This window comes from Hemitrygon akajei, chromosome 7 (genome assembly GCF_048418815.1).
Source record: "Hemitrygon akajei chromosome 7, sHemAka1.3, whole genome shotgun sequence".
Lineage (NCBI taxonomy): Eukaryota > Metazoa > Chordata > Chondrichthyes > Myliobatiformes > Dasyatidae > Hemitrygon > Hemitrygon akajei.
Window position 1 is genome coordinate 121996919 of NC_133130.1, and position 23924 is coordinate 122020842.

Sequence of the window (23924 nt, forward strand, 5' to 3'; positions counted from 1 at the left end):
AAATCTGATGGTAAACTGGAAGAAGATTTTCCAGAATCATTGGGTGTGTTCCTTCAGGGTTCTGTACCTCCTCCCTGATGGTAGCAATGAGAACAAGGCAGGTCCTGGGTGATGGGAGTGCATAATTATGCATGCCACCTTTTTGAGGCCTCGCTCCTTGAAGATGTCCTGTCTACCACAGAGGTTAGTGCCCATGATGGAGCTGTCTGAGTTTACAACTTTTTGCAGCTTATTTCGATCCTGGACAGTGCCCGCCCCCTCCCATACTGGACAGTGACACAGACTGTCAGAATGCTCTCCATGATACATCTGTAGAAATTTTCAAATATCTTTGATGACATACCAAATCTTCTACCAAACTGTAAACATAACAACATATCCAGAAGAAAATGCAGTGGATTCGAGTTAATTGGGACGTCAGTTAATTGGGGCAACTACTTATTTGAGACAACTCGTAAAGAACAAAAACTAATCAAAAATATAGCTGGGATTTCCTTCTTTGGAACACCATGCCACTTCATTGGGGCAGGAGACTGTTTCCAACTGGCACCAGTTGTGTGCACTTGTGTGAATGTTAGACACGACACAGTGCTTTGAGCAAACAGTTTTTAAGTAACGTCTGTTGCGTGTATTTGTGTTCAAAAAACTGTGGTTTTTGTCACTGTTTGTTGGCGAAAAATAAGCAGCGAAACAATTCAGAACTGTTTTGCTCACTGTGGTTTCAAGTATTCAGGCTGGAGATGACAGGATTGGCCAGGAGTGAAAACAAACTATTTCACTACTAAAATAAGTTAGGAACTACAAAAAATTTGAATGTACCGACAATCAGTTTGAATACTGCAATCAAAAATTTGGAAGATGCAATCTTCAACAGCTTTGTATTAAGGTAGTCCATTATCTGCACTAGTTATGGTATAATAGTAAATGTTAATTTCAACTGCAACCAGTCTTCAGATTTGAATGTGGATGGTAGATTGAGACTAGGTGTCTGCATTGATTTCATTCATTTACTATCAAAAGAACACAACACAGTGAATTCTTCCATCAATAAGTATCAGGAACTAATACACCATTTATAGTACTACAGCACTGTTAATGTGTTCATTTAAATACATTAGTTATTACTCAGTTTGTCTTTTTATACCTTTTTAACTATTTAACTATGTCAAATGAAGAGCATTTGATGGCTTTGGGCCTGTATGCACTGGAATTCAGAAGAATGAGGGGTGACCTAATTGAAACCAATCAAGTGCTGAATGGCCTCGATAGAGCGGATGTGGAGAGGATGTGTCCCATGGTGGAAGAATCTAGGACCAGAGGACAAAGCCTCAGAGTAGAGGGGTGTCCTTTTAGAATGGAGATGAGGAGAAATTTCTTTAGCCAAAGAACAGAGAATCTGTGGAATTCATTGCCATAGGCGGCTGTGGAGGCCAAGTCTTTATGTATACTTAAGGCAGAGGCTGATAGATTCTTGATTAGTCAGGGCATTAAAGGATACAGGGTGAAGGCAAGAGACTGGAGCTAAGAGGGAAAATGGATCAGCCATAATGAAATGGTGGAGCAGGCTCAACAGGCCAAATGGCCTAATTCAGCTCCTATATCTTACGGTCTTATTTCCATGAAAGTTCCGCTAATTAGGGCAATCGCTTAATTGGGCCAAAATGTACTGGTCCCAACATGTCCCTATTAATGGGAATCCACTTTTCTTACTAAAGTTGACTTCAACACAGAGTTAACCTGCACAATCACCCAATTCAAGAAGTTTCAACTCATCAGAGCCCCCGTTGTCTCTACAAGTGCCAACTATTGAATAAAATGCTAAATCACAGCCCAGTATATCCTTTTATGTCATATAATCATATATAATCATATAACAATCACAGCACGGAAACAGGCCATCTCGGCCCTTCTAGAACTCTTAATCTCACCTAGTCCCACCTACCCGCACTCAGCCCATAACCCTCCACTCCTTTCCTGTCCATATACCTATCCAATTTTACCTTAAATGACACAAGTGAACTGGCCACTACTATTTCTACAGGAAGCTCATTCCACACAGCTATCACTCTGAGTAAAGAAATACCCCCTCGTGTTTCCCTTAAACTTTTGCCCCCTAACTCTCAAATCATGTCCTCTCGTTTGAATCTCCCCTACTCTCAATGGAAACAGCCTATTCACGTCAACTCTATCTATCCCTCTCAAAATTTTAAATACCTCGATCAAATCCCCCCTCAACCTTCTACGCTCCAATGAATAGAGACCTAACTTGTTCAACCTTTCTCGGTAACTTAAGTGCTGAAACCCAGGTAACATCCTAGTAAATCGTCTCTGCACTCTCTCTAATTTATTGATATCTTATTGATGGCACTGAGCTACACAACAGAAGGCACGGTGGTGTAGTGATAAGTGTAATATTGTTATAGCACCAGTGAGCCTGATTCAATTCCCACCACTGTGTTTAAGGAATTTATTCCATGACTGGATGGGAGCAACCCAGACAGAATATACAGTGGTGCTAGAAAGTTCATTAACCCTTTAGAATTTTCTCTATTTCTGCATGAATATAACCTAAAATGTGATCAGATCTTCATGTAAGTCCTAAAGCTAGATAAAGAGAACCCAATTAACGCAAAAAACATTATACTTGTTCATTTATTTATTGAGAAAAATGATCTAACATTACATGTTTGCGTTGAAAAAATGACCATGAACTGAGGTGACCCCCTTGGAAAGTAATAACTTCAACCAAACATTTCCGGAAACTGTTGATCAGTTCTGCTCATCAGCTTGGGGAAATTCTAGACCATTCCTACTTACAAAACTGTTTCATTTCTTCAATATTTCTGGGATACCTTGAACAGCCCTCTTCAGATCAGGCCACAGCATTTCAAATGGGTTAAGATATGGACTCTGACTTCAATTGGATAGCAGTGTAGACACAGATGAAGCAATTCTGTGCAGGTCCAGGGTACAGCTTGAGAAAACAGCCAGTTTTCAGCAGGAGTCTTTGATTGGACAGCAGTGCAGACATAGTAGAAGCATTCCTGCACAGGTCAGGAGCAGAGCTTAAAAACCAAGTCTCCATAAAAGAGAGGTACCATTTAACAGAGCAGTCAACAGAGTGGTCTGAGTAAGAGTGGTAAGGCTTTGGCCTTGGCCCTGTGGCTCAGAAGGGTAGGGAACTGAAGAGGATGGTAGCAGGACTAGGAGATTCTATAGTTAGGGAGTCAAATAGGCCATTCTGTGGACTCGATAAAGAAATATAGATGGTCGTTTATCTCCCAGGTGCCAAGGTCCGCTATGTTTCACAATACCCTGAAAAGGGAGGGTGAGGAAGCGAGAAGTCATGGTAAATATTGGTATCAACAACATTGGAAAAAAAGGGAGGAGGTCCTAAAAACAAGAAATGCAGCTACGATCTGCGCAAAGTCATCAAGACAGCCAAACAACAATGAAGGAACAAGATCCAGACATGTAGACGGACAGTCCAGACAGTCTCCTGCTTCACTCCTCGCATGTAGCTTATGGCAAGGTCTGCACACCACTGCAGACTTCAAAGCTAAATGCAGTGGTGTTTCCAACATCACTGCCTCTCTCCCAGATGAGCTAACTCTTTTTTACGCTTGAGTCAATGTTGCCAACACTAAGCCTCTGAGGAGAGGCACCAAACAGACCTGCACCTTGGTCTTCTCTGAGGCTGAAGTATGCAGGTGTTTCCAACAAGTGGACAGGTCACAAGGCTGTGGGATCGAACGGCATCCCAGCAAAGGGTATTCGGGTTGTGTGTGGCACAACTGGAAGGTGTCTTTGAACACATTGTAACCGTTTCCTCTCCCAGTGTAGAGTATCCTCCTACTTCAAAACATCTACCATTGTTCCTGTACCTAAAAAGACCAAGGTAACATGTCTGAACAACTGGCATCCTGTCGCACTCACCTCAATAATAAGCAAATGCTTTGAGAGACTGGTCAAGGACTGCATCTGCAGCTTGTTACCACCCACACTGGACCCCTTACAATTCACCTACCGATACAACTGATCGACAGATGATGCAACAGCCACAGCTCTACACACCGCCCTTACACATCTGGAGAAGAAGGATGATTATATGAGAAATGCTGTTCTTGGACTACAGCTCAGCATTCAACACCATAATTCCCTCCAGGCTCAACAAGAAGCTCAGAGATCTCGGCCTTCACCCTGTTTTGTGCAGCTGGATCCTGGACTTCCTGTCAGATCAATGGCAGGTGGTAAGAGTGGGCTCCCTCACCTCTGCCCCTCTGACCCTCAAAACAGGTGCCCCTCAGGGCTGTGTCCTAAACCACCTCCTTTACTCTCGTGATTGTGTTGCCACCCACAGCTCCAACCTGCTAATTAAATTTACTGATGATACTACATTGATTGGCCTAATCTCAAATAATAATGAGGCAGCCTACAGAGAAGTCATCACCCTGACACAGTAGTGTCAAGAAAACAACCTGTCCCTCAATGTAACAAAAGCAAAGGACTTGGTTGTGGACTACAGTAGGAATGGAGACAGGCTAATCCCTATAGACGCCAATGGATCTGGGGTGAGAGGGTGAACAGCTTTAAGTTCCTCGGCTTACACATCACCAAGGATCTCACGTGGTCTGTATATAGTGGCTGTGTGGTGAGAAAAACACAACAGCGCCTCTTTCACCTCAGACTGTTGAAGAAGTTTGGTATGGGCCCCCAAATCCTAATGTAAAACTTACCCAACAGGCTGGTATATGTCTAGGGGGAAAGGAGATCCAGCCACACACCAACCCCACCTCCCGTACACGCAGGTGCTGTAAGAATCGCGTTTCTTGTATATATATATATATACAAGAAAAAAACAAAAGGCGCCAACTTATCAAAGTTCAGTCAGTTTAGTGCACTCGGTGGAGCTCATCCAGCGAACCATTCGACTCCTCGTCGCTTGCCCTCCCGACTTCCACGTCTTCCACCTCGGACTCCCCGGTGGTCGTCCGAGCGCACGTCCTCCTTCTTCGGCGTCTTCCTCCGGACTCCCCTCACACCCCAAGCCTGCGCAACCCCTCCCCCAAGTTTCCAGCCTCACAAAACACAATAACATTCCCCATTGATTAACAAATGAATACAATTACCATATCAGCCATTCTAAAGCGAAACGGCGAGAAAAACATTTAACAGACAAAGAAACATTCCTACTCGTAACAAACCAAAGAAGCCCTTTTTAGTAAAATACACAGGACATTGTACATTCTCTCCCCACCAGCAAATGTCATGCCCTCATGGCATTACTAGAGTTCCCCAAAGCTTCTTGCAACACACAAAACCCAACCCAGATGCAGAAAGCAGTGACATAACTACCCAGAGCAGTAGAAATCACACTTGGTTCTCCTGGTACCACATATGTCAACCGCTCCGGGGGGCGCTTAATCCTCTGAGATCTCCATACCCCTTCTGCCCCACTGGGCTCCCTCTTCACCTGCGAACCCACGGTCTCGGACACCCCAGGTCTTCCTGACAGACCCTCACCCCCTTCCTCACGGGGGTCCTCCCTCACCTGAGATCTCTCCGGCTCACGCTCGGGCTCCACCCTCTCTCCCACCACTGTTGGCTGCCTCTCCATCTGACCCGCAAGACCTTCCCTCCTCTCACCCAATTCAGTATGGGAAGGGCCAGGAGCCTCCTCTCCTGGTACTGGAGCACCAGCGAATGGGAACAGGGGCCACTCATCTGAGTCGTCCTCTTCCGAATCAGTAGCCATTTCCGGGCGAGGGACCCGTCCCCGCTCTTCAGCAGCGGGCTCTTCCCTTTCTCTGCGCCCTCGCAGAGTCCTTGTACTAGGCGTAACCTCCCACTCTGGCTCCATATCCACCTGCACCGCTTGACCCAGCGGCAGCAGGTGATTCCGATGGAGTACCTTGATAGATAGATAGATACTTTATTCATCCCCATGGGGAAATTCAACTTTTTTTCCAATGTCCCATACACTTGTTGTAGCAAAACTAATTACATACAATACTTAACTCAGTAAAAAATATGATATGCATCTAAATCACTATCTCAAAAGCATTAATAATAGCTTTTAAAAAGTTCTTAAGTCCTGGCGGTTGAATTGTAAAGCCTAATGGCATTGGGGAGTATTGACCTCTTCATCCTGTCTGAGGAGCATTGCATCGATAGTAACCTGTCGCTTGATAGGCCCTTTCCCATCCTCAGGTTTCACCCGGTAAACTGGCAGGTTCGGCATCTGGCTCTCTATTACATAGGGGCTGGCGGTCCATCGATCTGCCAACTTGTGCTTACCAGGGAGTCCCAAATTCCGTAAAAGGACCCGGTCGCCCGGCAATAATTGAACAAACTTCACCTTTCGATCATACCGCATCTTATTCCTCTGATTTTGTTTGGTAGCCGCCGCCTCGGCCAACTCGTACGCCCGCTGTAACTCCCTCTTCATGTCGGACACATACTTTAGATGGGACTTCCCAGGTAATTCACCCACTTCACCCCCAAAACACAAGTCAATGGGCAACCTCGCTTCCCGCCCGAACATCAGATAATAGGGCGAATATCCTGTAGCATCATTGCGAGTACAATTGTAACAGTGAACCAATTGTCCAATATGAGGACTCCACCTGCTTTTCTGCCCAATCTCCAGCGTCCCGAGCATATCCAACAGGGTCCGGTTGAACCTCTCTGGCTGCGGATCTCCCTGTGGGTGATAAGGGGTAGTCCTGGATTTCTCAACCCCAAGCATAGTCAGTAATTCATGGATAAGGCGGCTCTCAAAGTCCCGCCCCTGATCGCTATGGATTCGCCTGGGAAGGCCATAATGAACAAAATACTTCTCCCATAACACCTTCGCCACTGTCGTCACCTTCTGATCCTTAGTGGGAAATGCCTGAGCATAGCGAGTATAATGATCGGTGATGACTAAGACATTCGCGATGTTGCTGGTGTCAGGCTCAATCGACAGAAAATCCATACATACCAGGTCCAGAGGTCCCGCACTCTGCAAGTGCGACAGTGGAGCCGCCAATGCGGGCAGGGTCTTCCTCCGGATGCAACGACTGCAGCCCCTACAGTATTCTTCGACTTCCCCCCTCATCCGGGGCCAGTAGAACCGGTCTTTGAGTAATCCATAGGTCTTTTCCACCCCCAAGTGTCCAGAATCATCATGTAGGGCCTGGAGTACAGCCTGCCGATACTCCTCCGGCAGGACCAGTTGCCAACAGTGGGGTTGGTCCGGAGGCGCCATTACCCGGTACAAGATTTGGTTCTTTAACTTCAACCGAGACCACTCCTTCAACAACAGGGGCACGAATGGGTGTTTCGCCTTCTCAGCCAACGCCCCATCCCCCCTCTCAACTGCTCTCCACACTGTGCCAATGCCCGGGTCATTTTGCTGAGCAGTTGCCACTTCCCCCGGACTCAGTTCCGGTAACTGTTTAGTCCGCAGTGCGGTCAGGTCACAGTAAGCTAGGGGTATGGCATCGTCAAAACCCCCCAAATGGTCCACAGTTCGTTCCAGCCTCCCTCTTCCCTCGGCCTTCACGGTGATAGCAAACTGACACATCACCTTCACTCCAGGGGCAGGGACACTCTCCACTCCTCGTCCCTCTCCTGTTCCCCCGGCTCCCGACGAGACAAAGCATCCGCATCGACATTCTTGCTTCCGGGCCAGTACCTCAGGCTGAAATCATATACCGACAAGGCCGCCAGCCAACGATGTCCTGTGGCATCCAGCTTCGCCGAAGTCAAAATATAAGTGAGAGGATTGTTATCCGTTCGCACCTCAAACTTGGCTCCGTACAGGTAATCGCCCAACTTGTCTACCACCGCCCACTTCAGCGCCAGGAACTCCAACTTGTGAGTGGGATAGTTTCTCTCCGATGGCGACAAGCTTCGGCTGACAAAGGCTACCGGCCTCAATGCTTTGCCATGCTCCTGGTACAGAACAGCCCCGAGACCCTCTCGACTGGCATCCGTGTGCAGCACATATGGCTTCTGGGGATCGGCAAAAGCCAACACCGGGGCCTGGGTCAGTGCCCTTTCAAAGATCGGAACGCCTCTTCACATTGATCATCCCATCTCGAGCCAAAAGGTTCCGCCGGGTTCCAGTATCCTCCAGTGTCCTGCCTCTGGTCCCCCGTCCTTTTCTTCCCCACCGGGGGATAGCCACACAACAGCTGAGTCAACGGGTGACACACTTTGGCGTATCCTTTCACAAACCGCCAGTAATACCCACAGAACCCCAAAAATGAGCGCAGAGCACCCACTTTCTGGGGTCTCAGCCAGGTGGTCATGGCCTCTATCTTGGTTGGAACAGTAGCCACTCCCTCTCACGAAATGATATGGCCAACGTAGCTAACCGACGACTTGCAGAACTGGCATTTGTCCAGGGAAAGCTTCAACCCTTCTTCATTAAGCCGGCCCAACACCTTCAACAGCCTCTCCTCATGTTCCTCCAAAGTCGATCCAAACACTATCAAATCGTCCAGGTACACCAGCACCTCTAACAGATTCATATCCCCCACAGTTCTCTCCATGAGCCTCTGGAAGGTGGCTGGGGCTCCCAATATGCCTTGGGGCATTCGTTCGAACTGAAAGAACCCCAGCAGGCAGATAAAAGCGGTCTTCTCTTTATCGCCCTCACTCATCGGGATCTGGTAATACCCACTTCTTAAATCCAGCACACTGAACCACTTCGCACCACTCAGGCAGGCCAGCGCATCCTCGACTCTTGGGACAGTATATTGATCAGGGACAGTTCGCCGATTCAACATCCTGTAGTCAACACACATGCGCGCACTCCCATTTTTCTTCCGTGCCACCACTATTGGGGACGCATAAGGACTTCGGGACTCAGCTATGATTCCGGCCTCCTTCAACGTGCACAAGTGCTGGCGCACGTCCTCAACATCTGCCGGAGCCAGCCGTCGGGATCTCTCTCGGAACGGGGTGTCCTCCGTCACCCGGATGGTGTGGCGAGTGCTTTTGGAGCAGCCAACATCAAACTCGCCCCGAGAAAAAACAGCTTCCATCTTCAGCATCTTCTCCACTAGCCTGTGTTTCCACTCCGGCGACACAGGGGAATCCCCGAAGTTAAAGACTTCAGCGGTCAGCTCCCTTTGATGCTCCGATCCCTCCCCGTTAGGGGTCCTCACTGGTGCGCTAGACATTACCGTCACCGGGAACAGATGTGCCAGCGGCATTCCCCTCTTAAAGGTGATTTCTCTTGCCGTGGTGTTCCTGACACTTATAGCTATACGCCTCGCATGTACCACCCCTGGTCTCTGCACTTCGGGCCTCACCAGCGCCCCCGCCGGAAATCGTGTCTCCCCTTCAAGATCGTCTGGGGCGTCTACTAACAGGGCTTCGCCCGTCGGCACTCCTGGGAATCTGGGGGTCCCCATCACTAGTGCTACCTCCCCGGGTCGGATCACCTTGGGCCTTGCCTGCGTACACCACACCGTCCCTCGTTTACACTCTGGGTCCAGTCCTAGGGAGGCAACCCCTTCGAACACTGCTCGAAACACTGGATGCACCGAGAGGGTCTCCAGAAAGTCTTCCCCCGCTTTCTCCTTACAAGCTCCCAGGAGCCGTTGCACAACGGGGGAATTAGTCCCCACCAGGAGGGCAGCACCACCGGTTTCCACCGGGTCAGGACACACCAACACCAACGTCTCAATAGCTTCGGACACTCCCACATCGCCCTCCGAGAACTCCAATCTCACCAACAGGTACCCATCGTACAGGTAGTCACCCTCGCTCACACCCCAAATCTGCAGGGCGTCAAATGGGGTTACGGGCAAATGCTTTAGATATTGGTTGTAGAAAGACCGGTACAATAAGGTCACCTGCGATCCCGTATCCAGAACGGCTTTTGCGTAAACTCCCTCTATCCGTAGACCCACACTGGCACGGGGTCCTACCAGCCCATCTGGAATAGAGGCGTGGGCACCCGGTGGTCCCCTGGCTGATCTCTGAGAACGTGTTCCTCCAGAGGCTCCAGTCCGTTCCCTCACTGAGCCTCTCCTAAGTTTCCCGACACCTCCCCCTTCTTAGTCACAGGGGGGCTTGTCCTCCGCAGAACTCCTGGTCTCTCCCAATCCCACCTAAAGTGTCCCTCCTCTCCACAGCTATAGCACACCCTCGGCCGCCCACAGTCCCGCCTGAAATGCCCCTCTTTCCCACAGTTAAAGCACACGCTGCCTGCCGCCCCTCCTCTCCCAGGACGACTCCCACTCCCAACCCACGGCACTGGTCGCCCCTGAGAGTGGGTATCTCCCCTGTCCCTCCCCTCCAGAGGGGGTTCTCTACCCCTCGGTGGGTTGTCATTCCTCCACCCAGCCACCACTTCCTGTATCGCTGAGGATCGCTCCCGTAGGCCCGCGCCCCTTTTCCGCCCCAACGCTCTCTCTTCCTCCCGCACCTCTCTAATCAGTTGCCTGAACGATGGAGGGGGGCCTTTCCTATAAGCCTGCCGGATAGTCCACGCCACATTGTCCTCCTCCAGAGAGCCACTGAATAACTGACTCATCCTCACGCTAGCCACGTCAGGCGCCTTCAGCACCCCCCGGCGCCGCAGCCCCGAGAGCATCCCCTCCATCCTAAATATGTACTCGGAGAGCTTTTCCCCTCTCCATTGTTCCATGCGTTGGAACTCTGCTAAAAGCAGCCAGGGTTCCCCTGACAACCCAAACGCTCCCTCCAAAACTTCTATACATTCCTCCACTGAGGCCCCAGACTTTTCAGCTTTCAACTCCCGGACTGTTTTGGCTGCTAAACCCCTCAAACTTCCCACCAATCGCTGCCGCTTCTCCTCCTCCGAGCCTGGCCACTCCTCTAACATCAAGGACGTATGCTCGATCCAGGTCTCATAGTCCACCTCCCCGTCCGGAGTCGGATTGGCTTCGGAGAACACCCCCAGCTTCAGCCATGGCCTCTCGGCCACTCCCACCAGGGAGTTAAGTGCGGCTGCCAGCTCTGAGGCGTCCCCACTACCTGGGGGGCGGGGCCTAGTCACGACTCCCTCCTCCCTCCTCCCTTTGCTAGTGCTTGCCACCTCTCCGGGGTTTTCCTCTAGCTCTAGCTCCTCCTCCGATGTCTCCTCAGCCTCATCCTCGGAGAGAGTGTGGAGCCCCCACAGCCCCTCCTCCCCCGGTACACTGACCGTCGCCGGCAGTTCCAACGTCCTGACGTCAGCACTCGTACTAACCAACACCCAGCTAGACTCCATCTCTTTACCACACCGTCTAGCTACCAATTCTACCTGCCCCATACCCTTCACCAAACTTAACCCCCGCACTAACGCGTCTCCTGAAACTCGAAAATCCACTCTGCTCACTACGCATGCGTACTGTAGCGGTACACCTTCAAATCCGCACCAGAGAACAATTTTATCTCTGTCCATCTCCGCTCACTACCAGCGCAATTGCACAGCCCCCTGACAATCCAATCCCGACGAGCACCCCACAAATGTAACACTTACCCAACAGGCTGGTATATGTCTAGGGGAAAAGGAGATCCAGCCACACACCAACCCACCTCCCGTACACGCAGGTGCTATGAGAATCGCGTTTATGCCTCGCGCCCGCCAACAATATCAAACCCACAACAAATACCGGTATGAAATACACTTTAAAGAGTTTACTAAGATTAAAAGAGTATTAGGCAATACTATATATATATATATACACACACACAAGAAAAAAACAAAAGGTGCTAACTTATCAAAGTTCAGTCAGTTTAGTGCACTCGGTGGAGCTCATCCAGCGAACCATTCGACTCCTCGTCGCTTGCCCTCCCGACTTCCACGTCTTCCACCTCGGACTCACCGGTGGTCTTCCGAGCGCACGTCCTCCTTCTTCGGCGTCTTCCTCCGGACTCCCATCACACCCCAAGCCTGCGCAACCCCTCCCCCAAGTTTCCAGCCTCACAAAACACAATAACATTCCCCATTGATTAACAAATGAATACAATTACCATATCAGCCATTCTAAAGCGAAACAACGGCGAGAAAAACATTTAACAGACAAAGAAACATTCCTACTCGTAACAAACCAAAGAAGCCCTTTTTAGTAACATACACAGGACATTGTACACTAATAACTTCCTACAGGGGCACAATTGAGAGCATCCTGACTGGCTGCATCACTGCCTGCTATGGGAACTGTACTTCCCTCAATCGCAGGATTCTGCAGAGGGTGGTGCGGACAGCCCAGCGCATCTGTAGATGTGAACTTCCCACTTTTCAGGACATGTGAAAAGGGCCTGAAGGATCATTGGGGATCCGAGTCACCCCAAACACAAACTGTTCCAGCTGCTACCATTGGGGAAACGGTACTGCAGCATAAAAAACAGGACCAACAGGCTCCGGGACAGCTTCTTCCACCAAACCATCAATCTGATTAATTCATGCTGATACAACTGTATTCCTGTTACACTGACTGTCCTGTTGTGTATACTATTTATTACAAATTACAATAAATTGCACATTGCACGTATAGACCTAACATAAAGACTTTTACTTCTCATGTATACAAAGGATGTAAGCAATAAAGTCAATTCAATTCAAAACAGAATACAGGGAGTTAGGAAGGAAGTTGAGGAGCAGGTCCGCAAGAGCAGTAATCTCAGGATTGCTGCCTGTGCCACACGACAGTGAGGATAGGGATAGAATGAGGTGGCAGATAAATGGATGGCTGAAGAATTGGAGCAGGAGGCAGGGATTCAGATTTCTGGTTTATTATGACCACTTCTAGGGCAGGTGTGACCTGTATAAAAGGAACAGGTTGCACTTGTACCCAAGGGGGGATCAATATCCTTGTGGGCAGGTTAGATAGAGCTGGTGAGAGTGGTTTCAACTTATATGGCGGGTGAGGCGGCGGGGTGTGGCTGGGAATCAGTATGATAGAGCTGAGCATGAGCCAGCAGGTTTACAAGTAGATGATGGGTGTAACATCAATGTAAGGAAGGACAAGCCAATGACTGGGTACAAATGCAGACAGTGCAAAGAGTAAAATTGTACCACAGAGGCAACATTCAGAAGGGTGAAGAATGCAGGACCGAAAATGCTGTATTTAAATAACCGTATTCGGAATAACGTGGATGAACTCATGGAGCAACTAATTACTGATTGGTTGGTATGATGTTGTGGGCATCACTGAGTTGTGGCTGAAAGAAGGTCGTAGTTGGAAGCTTAATGTCAAAGGATATACTTTGTATCGAAAGGATAGGCAGGAAGAAATAGGCGCTGGTATCGCTCTGTTGGTAAGAGATGGAATTACATCTTTGGAAAGAGGTGACACAGGGTAAGGAAATGTCGAATCTTTGTGGGTGGAGTTAAGAAACTGCAAGAATAAAAAAAATATTCTGGGTGTCATATATAGGCCTCCAAATATTATCTAGGATGTGGTGTTGAGATTGCAAAGGGAGCTGGAAAGGTCAACTAATAAGGTTAATGTCCTGCGAATGTGGACCACTGGAAAATGATGTTAGTGAGGTAGTAATGGGGACAAAGAAATGGCAGATGAACTTAATGTGTACTTTGCATCTGTCTTCACTGTGGAAGAAGTCTGTGAGTGTCAGGGAGCAGGAGTGAGTGCCATTGCCATTACAAAGGAAAGAGTCTGAGGTAAACTCAAAGGCCTTAAGGTGGACAAGTCACCTGGACCAGATGGACTACATCTCAGAGTCCTGAGAGAGGCTGCTGAAGAGATCATTGGTCATGACCTTTCAAGAATCACTTGATTCTGGTATGGTTCCAGAGGACTGGAAAATTACAAATATCACTCCACTCTTTAAGAAGGGAGGAGAGCAAAAGAAAGGAATGTATAGGCTAGTTAGCTTAATCTCAGTGGTTGGGAAAGTGTTGGAGTCCATTACTAAGAATGAGGCTTCGGGGTATTTGGAGACTACTGATAAGTCAAAGTCAGCACAGTTTCTCTAAAGGGAAATCTTGCCTGACAAATTTGTTGGATAATGCAGCAGATGAGTTATTCGAGGAAATTATAGCAGGGTAGACAAAGGAAAGGCAGTGGATGTCATTTATTTGGATTTTTAGAAGGCATCTGATAAAGTGCCACACGTGAGGCTGCTTAACAAGATAAAATCTCATGGCATTACAGGAAAGAAACTGGCATGGATAGAGATTGAGTCGGTGATAAAGGTAAATGCAATGTTGGCATTAATTTCAAGGGGAATAGAATATAAAAGCATGGAGAGAATGCCGAGGGTTTATAAGACATTGGTCAGGCCACACTTGGAGAATTATCAACAGCTTTGGGCCCTATATCGCAGAAAGGATGTGTTGTCATTAAAGAATCCCGAGGAGGTTCACGAGAGTGGTTCCAGAAATAAAGGGGTTAACATATGAGGAGCATTTAGCAGCTTTTGGCCTGTACTCACTGGAACTCAGAAGAATGTAGGGTGATCTCATTGAAACCTACCAAATATTGAAAGAACTAGATAAAGTGGATATGGATTGGATGCTTCTTATGCTGGGGGTGTCCAGAACTAAAGGACACAGCCTCAAAATTGAGGAGCGATGCTTTAGAACAGAGGTAGGGAGAATTATTATTAGCCACAGAGTAGTTAATCTGTAGAATGCGCTGCCATGACAGCTGTGGAGGCCAAGACCATCGGTATATTTAAAGTGAAAATTGATAGTTTCCTGATTGGTCAGGGTGAGAAGGCAAGGTATGGGGGTTGAGTGGGATCCAGGATCAGCCATAATGGAATGGCTAAGCAGACTCAATGGGCTGAATGGCCTAATTTTGCTCCTACATATTATGGACAGCCATTTCAGGACATGAATTTTCTTCTTTTTAAACCATTCTGTTGTTGATTTACTCTTGTGTTTCAGATAGTTGTCTTGTTGCATCATCCAACTTCGATTAAGCTTCAGGTGAAGGAGCACTACCCTAACATTCTCCTGTAAAATGCCTTCATACAATTTTGAATTCATTGCACCCTCAATGATTGCAAGCTGCCCAGGCTCCAAGACAGCAAAGCAGCTCCAAACCATGATGCTCCTTCACAATTGGGATGGGGTTTTGGTGTCGGTGTGCAGTGCCCTATTCCCTCCAAATACAGCAGTGTGCATTTCTGACAAGAAGTAAAACTTTTGTCTCATCTGTCCACAGAACATTCTCCCAGAATTGTTGAGGAACATCCAGGTGGTCTTTTGCAAACTTGAGACGTGCAGCAATGTTTTTTTTGGAGAGTGGTGATTTCCTCCATGGTGTCTTTTCATGAAAGCGCTTTTACTTATAGTGGACACATAAACAGAGACTTTAACAAGTTCTAGAGATTTCTGCAGGCCTTCTGTTGTTACCCTTAGGCTCTTTTCCACCTTCAGCATTGCATGCTGTGCTTTTGGTGTAATCTTTGCAGGATGCCCACTCCTACAAAGAGTAGAAACAGTGCTGAAACAGTACCTTTGTAGACAATTTTTCTTACTGTGGACTGAAGAACACTCAGTTCTTTAGAGAGAATTGCTGTCGACATTTCAGGCCGAGACCCTTCGTCCTGACGAAGGGTCTCGGCCCGAAACGTCGACAGCGCTTCTCCCTATAGATGCTGCCTGGCCTGCACCAGCATTTTGTGTGTGTTGCTTGAATTTCCAGCATCTGCAGATTTCCTCGTGTTTGTCAGTTCTTTAGAAATGCTTTTCTTGCCTTTTCTAGCTTTATGCATCTCTACAATTCTTGCTCTAAGGTCCTCTGAAAGTTCTTTTGATCAAAGCATGGTGCATATAAACAGATCTTCCTTGTGAAGAGCGGACTCTGTCAGTAATCCGACTTTGTGTGTCTTTTTTATAGCGCAGGGCACGTCTACAACCCATCCTCCAATCTCATCTCATTGATCGGATCACCAGACTCCAAACAGCTTTTGTAGAAGGCATTACCCCAGGGGTTCACATACTTTGTTGAACCTAGACTGTAACTGTTTAAATGGTGTACTCAGTAATGATGAGAAGAAGTACAATTGTTTGTGTGTTAGTAGTTTAGGCAGATTGTGTTTCTCTGTTGTGACTTAGATGAAGATCAGAACATATTTTATGAGTAATCAATACAGAAAACCTAGTAATTGCAAACGGTTCACAAACATTTTCTTACAACTGTGAGGTGTTGCTCCTCCACTCAGAGGGGTGTTGCTCCTCCACTCAGAGGGGTGTTGCTCCTCCACTCAGAGGGGTGTTGCTCCTCCACTCAGAGGAGTGTTGCTCCTCCACTCCTCCACTCATCTTGGCACAAGAGGAGGACATGGACCGACATGGCATAACGGGAATGGGAATTGGAATTTAAATGATCAACAGTCAGGAAGTTCCACTTGTGGAGGATGGAGTGGAGGGAGGAAGGGAGATAGGAGGGTGGAGGAGGGGTGATGAATTAAGAAGCCGGGAGGTGATAGGTGGCTAAAATAAAGGGCTGAAGAAGAAGGAATCTGAGAGGAGTAGACGGTGGACCATGGGAGGAGGGGCACTGAAAGGAGGTGATAGGCAGATGAGGAGAAAGTAACAGGTAAGAGGGGAGCCAAAATGGGAAGTGAAAACAGTGAAGAGGGGGATGGAGGGCTGAGAAAATCAGGGTGGAGGCTACCCAGACAAAATATGACACATCCCTCCACTAACCTGAGAGTGGCCTCATCGTGGCTGAAGAGGAGGCCGTGGACCAACATGTCAGAATGGCCACCGAGAAATCCTGCTTGCTGCAGACGGTGAAAGTGACTACATGCACAATTTATTGGCCGTGCCAGTCATATGGTTGTAATGATACAAAATAATTGCTAGGTATTTTATAGGAAGCAGCGTTCTTGTCAAAAAAAGGCTCCAGTTCTTACCTGCAGATGTTATCTATAGCAATATCCCTCAGTTGTTCGTACATGGATGGCTGGTTTTTCTTTGGGGAAAACACAGTTGCTTCTGAGTGTTCATTTGTTACACTTATCTTAATATCAGTTCCTCCTTCAAAAGAGAAAAATGTAAATTGCAATGCAAGAGAAAACACAGCTACGGCAATGACTTACAGACAGCATTTGGGACCTTTTATAATCATGATTTATTTTAATCAAGTATTTTATTTCATACTTAAATGTTCATTCAAAAATATCCAAAATGTAAGACAATGAACTTACAGTGGACTGTACACTAGAAGTTACTAGAGATTTAAGGCCAGTATTCTTTCACAAACCTCAAAGGGGAGCACAACCTTGTCAAAGAGTTTGGAGGCTTGCGTGCCTCAATGACCCTGAGAGCTATGTTGGCTAGTCAGGGCCTTGTGCTTTGGCTCTTGGTAGCGCCACCCGTGCAAACAGGTCAAAGGGTTGAGGCCAGGCTAAAAGTTGTCCACTGGTCCTCCAGGTTCAGGGGTTCAGCTGAGGGCTAACAACCCTGGTCAGTAAAACAAAATTGTTATGGAAACAGCAATAAAGAATCCTTCTATATCTGAGTGCGACAGTATTTCTGAATCTCCACTTGGGACTTCCATAACTGACAATAATGAAAATCGAGAGGAAGCTACTGGCACGACAAAGGAAGCAATGAACACCGCCAGGGATGGAAAACCTTCATTGCTACGCAAAATGCCAGCAGTTTTTCACAAAGGCTTTTCACTGTAGATTTCAATCATTGAAAATGAAAAACCTTTGCGCACAATATCATCGCATACTGGGGGATCACTTTGCTGGGGACCTACATTCCATCCTTCACGGTTGTTTAGAGCTACCCATTGCCAGCCATTTAGATTGCGTTCCCCATGCCCACACTAACATGTCTGTCCTCAGCCTCCTCCGCTGTCAGAGTCAGGCTAAACGCAAACAGTAGGAACAGCACCTCATAAAACCGGAAGATATAGGAACAGAATTAGGACATTTGGCCATTAAGCCTGCTCCACCATTTCATCGTGACTGACTTATTATCCCTCTCAAATCCATTCTCCCCTCTTCTCCCCTTAACCTTGATGCCCTGACTAATTAAGAACCTGTCAATCCCCACTTTAAATATGACCAATGACTTGAACTCATAGAACATTACAGCATTGAAACAGGTCCTTCAGCCAATTGAGTCCATACTGACCCATTTAAACTGCCTATTCCCAGCCTTCCATAGCCCTCCATTCCCCTACCATCCATATACCTATCCAAACTTCTTTTAAAATGTTAAAAACAAAGTCACATTCACCACTTGAGTTGGCAGCTCATTCCACACTCTCATGGCCCTCTGAGTGATGAAGTTTACCCTCATGCTTCCCTTAACCTTCCAACTTTAAGCCATGACTTCTAGTTGCAGTCTTATGCAACCTTGGTGGAAAAATCCTGCTTGCATTCACCCTATCTATATCCTTCATAATCTTGTATACTTCTATCAAATCTCCTCTTAATCTTCTACATTCTAGGGAATAAAGTTCTAACCTATTCTAATTATTGCCTTCCATGGCAATAAATTTCACAGATTCATAATTCCATCTGATAGCAACCCAAAGTTTCAACACTGGATTCTCCATTTGACCCTCTAACTCTCCTTCTGACCTACCTCGATCCTCCAATGCCCAGCTCCAGCCCCCGATCATCCTGTTTTTACCCTCCTCCACCCACTCCATCTACACATCAGCCACACACTCCTCTCACTGGGTCCCCTCCCTCCCACTGTTCATATCTGCCCTCCTGTGGGTCCACGCTCCACCTTGCTCTTCTGTCAAATTCCATCATCTTCAGTCCTCTGACTCCACACCCATCACCTTCCACCTCTGTCACTATTCCCGCTCTCCCTTCCTCTATCTGCCCATCACCCCTCCCTCACCTAATCCACCTATCACCTCCCAGCTTCTGTCACTATTTCCACTCTCCCCTCCTCCATCTGCCTATCACCTCCCCTCACCTGATCCACCTATCAACAGATAGCTCTTGCTCCATCTCTTCCCTTCACTGTCTCCTACTGGCTATCTCCCTTCTATCTTTCAATCCAGATGAAAGGTCTTGACCTGAAACACTGGCTCTTCATTTCCCTCCACAGATGCTGCTTGACTCTCTTCTCTGGCATTTTGTGCATTCACCCTCACGTTTTTGGTTGATTGAAGTACTGCATTGATGAAGATCATCATAACACTACATACATGTGCAATTACTGCAGTATTACCTACCTGAATTGTATTGACTGTGGTACTTGTACACTTTGACAAGTACTGGGGAAGGGATGACTAGAAAATCCCTCAGTGATGTTGTCACAGAATGAACTGCAACAGGGAATCGCTCACATAAATGCCCTAGACCCTGTTCAGATAAGGAAAAAAACACTTAAAATGCAAAGAAATCCAAAATGTGCAGTAATTCCACCAAACAAAACAACATCAAGTTCATCATTTGCACTATGATCATCTAACAAGCTTTGAATTGGGGACTTTAATAAATGACACTGCAAATCCATTGCTTTAAAACATTTCACACATATATATAGTTAGGGTGCCTAACACTCTTACACAGTGTTGTATTTCTCAATGTGGACCAGAGAGTGAGTTTGTAAATCTGGTGGGAGCAAAAGATGTTGGGAATGGTGAGGGTGGAGCACCTCAGGAGAGATGGGGGACCGGTGACAGAGGAGTGCCGGGGCAGGGGAGGGGTGGCATGGGTACAGACACACCCAGCCCTGAGACACCAGGCAAGGTCATTTGATTCCAAATAATTGGTTTATTGATCATTACAGAATGTCTCTGGTATTTCCCACTCCTTCCCCTCTGTCTTCCCCATTTCCCTTCCCACTCTCAGTCCACAATAAAGACCCATATCAGAATCAAGTTTATTGTCACTCACACGTCATAGAATTTGTTTTTTTTTCTGGCAGCATTGCAGTTCAATACATAAAATTACTACAGTACTGTGCAAAAGTCTTAGGCACCCTAGTTATATGTGTGTGCCTAGTTATTCTGCATATACTATTTTAAAATTACAATATACCTGTACTCAGACCCCACTTAAAGCTGAGGATGTGTTCCTCGGAGGTGGAGTGCCATGTAAATCAGCACTATGCCGGGTCACTACAACATTATGTAAATGCACAGGTGTGCCTGATAAAAACAAATCAAACCCGAGATATATGGTATATTATTTTATGTATACACAGCAATTTGTGGAGTAACAAACATACAAATAGGCCTAACCTGTACATCAGTGGAGCAGCAACACATCACAGCAGCAGTGGAGGGAAGCAGGTGGTGGGTACATTTTAGAGGAGGCACCAGGCTGTGGGTCCTCCTCTCACTTTGGCTTCTTCTTCAAGTCAAAATTTGACCACCTTTTCTTAACTTTCCTCTCATGAAGCAGTTCTCAGTAGCAGGATATCATGTCGAGAATACCTCGCTTTGCCTTATTGCTTCACTCTCAGTCAGAGTCATTATCGATGAACTGGTCCATGATTTGTTTGATCATGGTGAAGCTAGTGCTGAGGAATTTTGTGGTGAGGTTTCTTGCCGGTATTTCCTTTTCTCCATCCGTGTCCTCAGATTCAGCTAGGATGCATTGCTCTGCCAATTCTTGCATCTCTTGGTTATTAAGGCTCTTACCATTGAGAATGCAGTAACACTTCAACATTACCATCATTAACATCCAATAATCTCGTTTCACTGGCCAGTTCAACAATGTTTTGGATAACTGGTTACATCTAAAATCCTAGGATATTGTTGAATGCTTCTGGGCATAGCTTCTTCCACACTCCTTTCAGACACTTTGAAGTTACTTCATCCTAGGCTGCTCTAATATTGTCTACAGCTTTCATGACGTTGTAGTTTTTCTAAAATTGCCTGATGGGATTGTTTGTCTGGAACTTTTATTACCTCTACAAGTTGCTTGAATGTGCAATGAGGCGGTAGGCTTTAAAATTCAATATTACTCCTTGATCCATTGGATGGAGTAATGAAGTGGTGTCAGGTGGAAGTTAAACCACTTCTATAGGAATGCAGGTCCGAAGCACGTCAAGATTCTCAGGGTGGCTCTTGGTGCATTATCAAGCACCAAGAATGCTTTAGGTTCAAGGTCATGCTCCTCACAATAACACTTCACCGCTGGATAAAAATATGAGACTAAACAAAACAATTTTGGAAAACATCAATCGTCACCCAGGCTTTCTTGCTTGAAACCAATAGAATTGACTTTAAAATGACATCCATTGTTTGTGGTGTTTCAGACTAATACACAATCATAGGCTTTAAGTTAAAGTCACCTTTAGCATTGCCTCCTAGCAAGAGTTAACCAGTCCTTTGCAGTCTTGAACCCAGATGCATGTTTCTCTGCATTGAAGACAAGCTTGGGAGGATAATTGTCCATTTTGATTATGGTCTTCAGTGTTGCAGGAAAATCCTGGACTGCCTTGCTGTCTGCACTAGCTGCTTCACCAGAGATACATACACTATGGAGATTACTGTGCTTTTTAAATCTTTCAAACCAACTCTGCTGGCTGTGAATGTATCTACCTTTTCTTCTTGAGTATGATTGAAGATGCTTCTTGCTCCATTAGTATCAGCGGGCTTATACTAAAATATCCACCCATATATTTAGTCTATTTTCCATTTCTTCAAACAAATGGCTCCTTGAATGAATAACCTTCGTTGATGATAATTTTGAGGTCACCATTGCAGAAGCTTTTATCTTGTATGCATTTTATATAATTGTTCTGATTATTGATGTAGTCAATTTCAAAGAGGCGCCAACATCAACCCAACGCTTACCAGTTTCCAAACGCTGTATCTCTTGCAATTTCATATCCATCCTAATACTTTTCCTAGATATCTTAGATGTACTACTCTCACTGGAAGTTGCACACTGTTTTCCAGACATTAAGGGTGAAAAAAATGGAATAAATTGGCGAGGGAGCAAGAACATTTACACATGCGGGGAAGGCAGAGCATGAACTAATATGTGATTGGCTGTTTGCAGCTCAGAGAGTATGTAAAGCACTCTCATTGGCTGAGTGAATGTTTGCTGTAATGGCAGCCGCTCTGAAGAAGTTTTAAGTGTGTTTAGAATGAATTTCAATAAAGAATTGAATAACCGTGTTGTAATTAATCAGCGCTGTGCCTGAGTGCAATGGACATTTTCTGTATTATTTACTCAGCAGTGCCTATGGAAGGTGGCAGAGTAGCATAGCGGTTAACATAAGGCTCTACAGCGCTTGGTAAATAGAGGTTCATTTCCTGCCACTGTCTGCAAGAAGTTTGTCCATTCTCCCTGTGACCAAGTAGGTTTCCTCCAGGTGCTCCAGCTTACTCTCACATTCCAAAGGATGTATGGGTTAGGGTTAGTACGTTGTTGGAATGCCAAGATGGTGCTGGAAGCTGCCTCCAGCACATCCTTGGACCGTGCTGGTCACTGACGCAAACAACACATTTCACTGTATATTTCAACATATTTGACAAATAAAGCTAATCTTTGGATTGGTTTAGTTTGGGCACTATGGTAGCATGGCAGTTAGCACAACATTATTACAGCGTGAGGAGTTTTGGAGCTCAAGAGGTCAATTCGGTGCCATTCTGTAAAGAGTCTCTGTACATCCTCCCCGGGGAAAATATGAGTTTTCCCCAGGTGCTCTCGTTTCCTTCCCCCAGTACAAAGACAATAAGTTAATTGGTCATTGTAAAAGGATTAGTTTAGACTTAATCAGGGTTGTGGGATTGCTGGGACAGCATGGCTCTAGGGGCCAGAAAGGCCTACTCTACGCTGCATCGCTAAATAAATATTACCATTGGAAAAGAGAGGCCTCAGTTTCATTATCATCGTTACGTGCTGTGGTGTCCCATGACCATGATTGTTCTTGGTAAATTTTTCTACAGAAGTAGTTTGCTATTGACTTCTTTTGGGCAGTGCTTTTACACGAAGGGTGACCCCAGCCATTATCAATACTCTTCAGATACTGTCTGCCTGGCATCAGTGGTTGCATAACCAGGACTTGTGATATGCACCAATTGCTCATACGACCATCCACCACCTTCAAGTGATCCTGATCGGGGGTGGGGTTGCTAAGCAGGTGCTACACCTTGCCCAAGGTGACCTGCAGGCTAGTGGAGGGAAGGAGCACCTTATACCTCATTTGGTAATGTTTCCATCCCAGCACCCAAGGCCTCAGTTAGAAAAGCTAGATAAAGCCTATTTGGAGTTCTGAACTTGGCAAAATGTCACTGGGAAACAAACAAACTTTTCATATTTAGTTTTAAATGTAAACATACCTGCAAACAGCAAATCAGCAAAGGCATATGCGAGAGAATTATCTTACTGGAAGTCTTGGACTGCAACTTTTCAGAGAGCTTCGAGCAGAGATTTTCTGCACCTTTGTTATAAGGATTGAACATGTTAAAAAGTTGAGAATGATTCATTTAGTACAGTATTTATACACACCCAAAAAGTATCATGTAAGAATAAATGAGGAGGTGTAGGAAACTTAGTCAACACAATTGCTCATTCCATCATTCTAGCTTGATTGAGAACTTAAGGTAATAAAACCCATCAAACTTAACGCTAATTTAAAAAGATATATTTTATTTAGAGATACAGCATAGTGATGGGTTCATCTGGCCCAACAAGCCTACACCTCCCAAGTTCAAAGTCCATTTATTATCAAAGTACGTATAAATTGTACAACCTGGAGATTCATCTCTTAATAGTCAGCCGTAAAACAAGAAACACAGAAGAACCCTTTCAAAAATAAAAACTAACACTCAATGTGCAGAGAAAAAGAAACACAAATTATGTAAGTTAAGTAAGAGCGGGCAGCTTAACATCTCTCAACAAGAACTTGAGGATCATCTGGCAAGCCCTGACTCTGACGAACAGCGGGAGGCTCCTTTGCTTGACATTTCAGGGCTTGTGAAGCCTACCAAGCCAAGAGTGAAGTTCAATCTGTCAGAACCCAAAATGGCAGAAGTCAAACAGTTCAACAGAAAGGC

General features: G+C 46.2%; 1 protein-coding gene across 2 annotated transcripts in view; it reads right to left on the bottom strand.

Annotated features, from left to right (window-relative positions):
• Positions 1-23924, bottom strand: part of pi4kab (phosphatidylinositol 4-kinase, catalytic, alpha b) — a 326669-nt gene that overhangs the window by 245964 nt on the left and 56781 nt on the right. For both annotated transcript variants that reach the window (XM_073051867.1, XM_073051866.1), the window contains exons 12-14: positions 23208-23308; positions 19137-19266; positions 16840-16963 (exon numbers count right to left, since the gene is read on the bottom strand). In XM_073051867.1, the coding sequence (XP_072907968.1) occupies positions 16840-16963; positions 19137-19266; positions 23208-23308 (355 nt within the window). The remainder of the gene's footprint in view (positions 1-16839; positions 16964-19136; positions 19267-23207; positions 23309-23924) is intronic.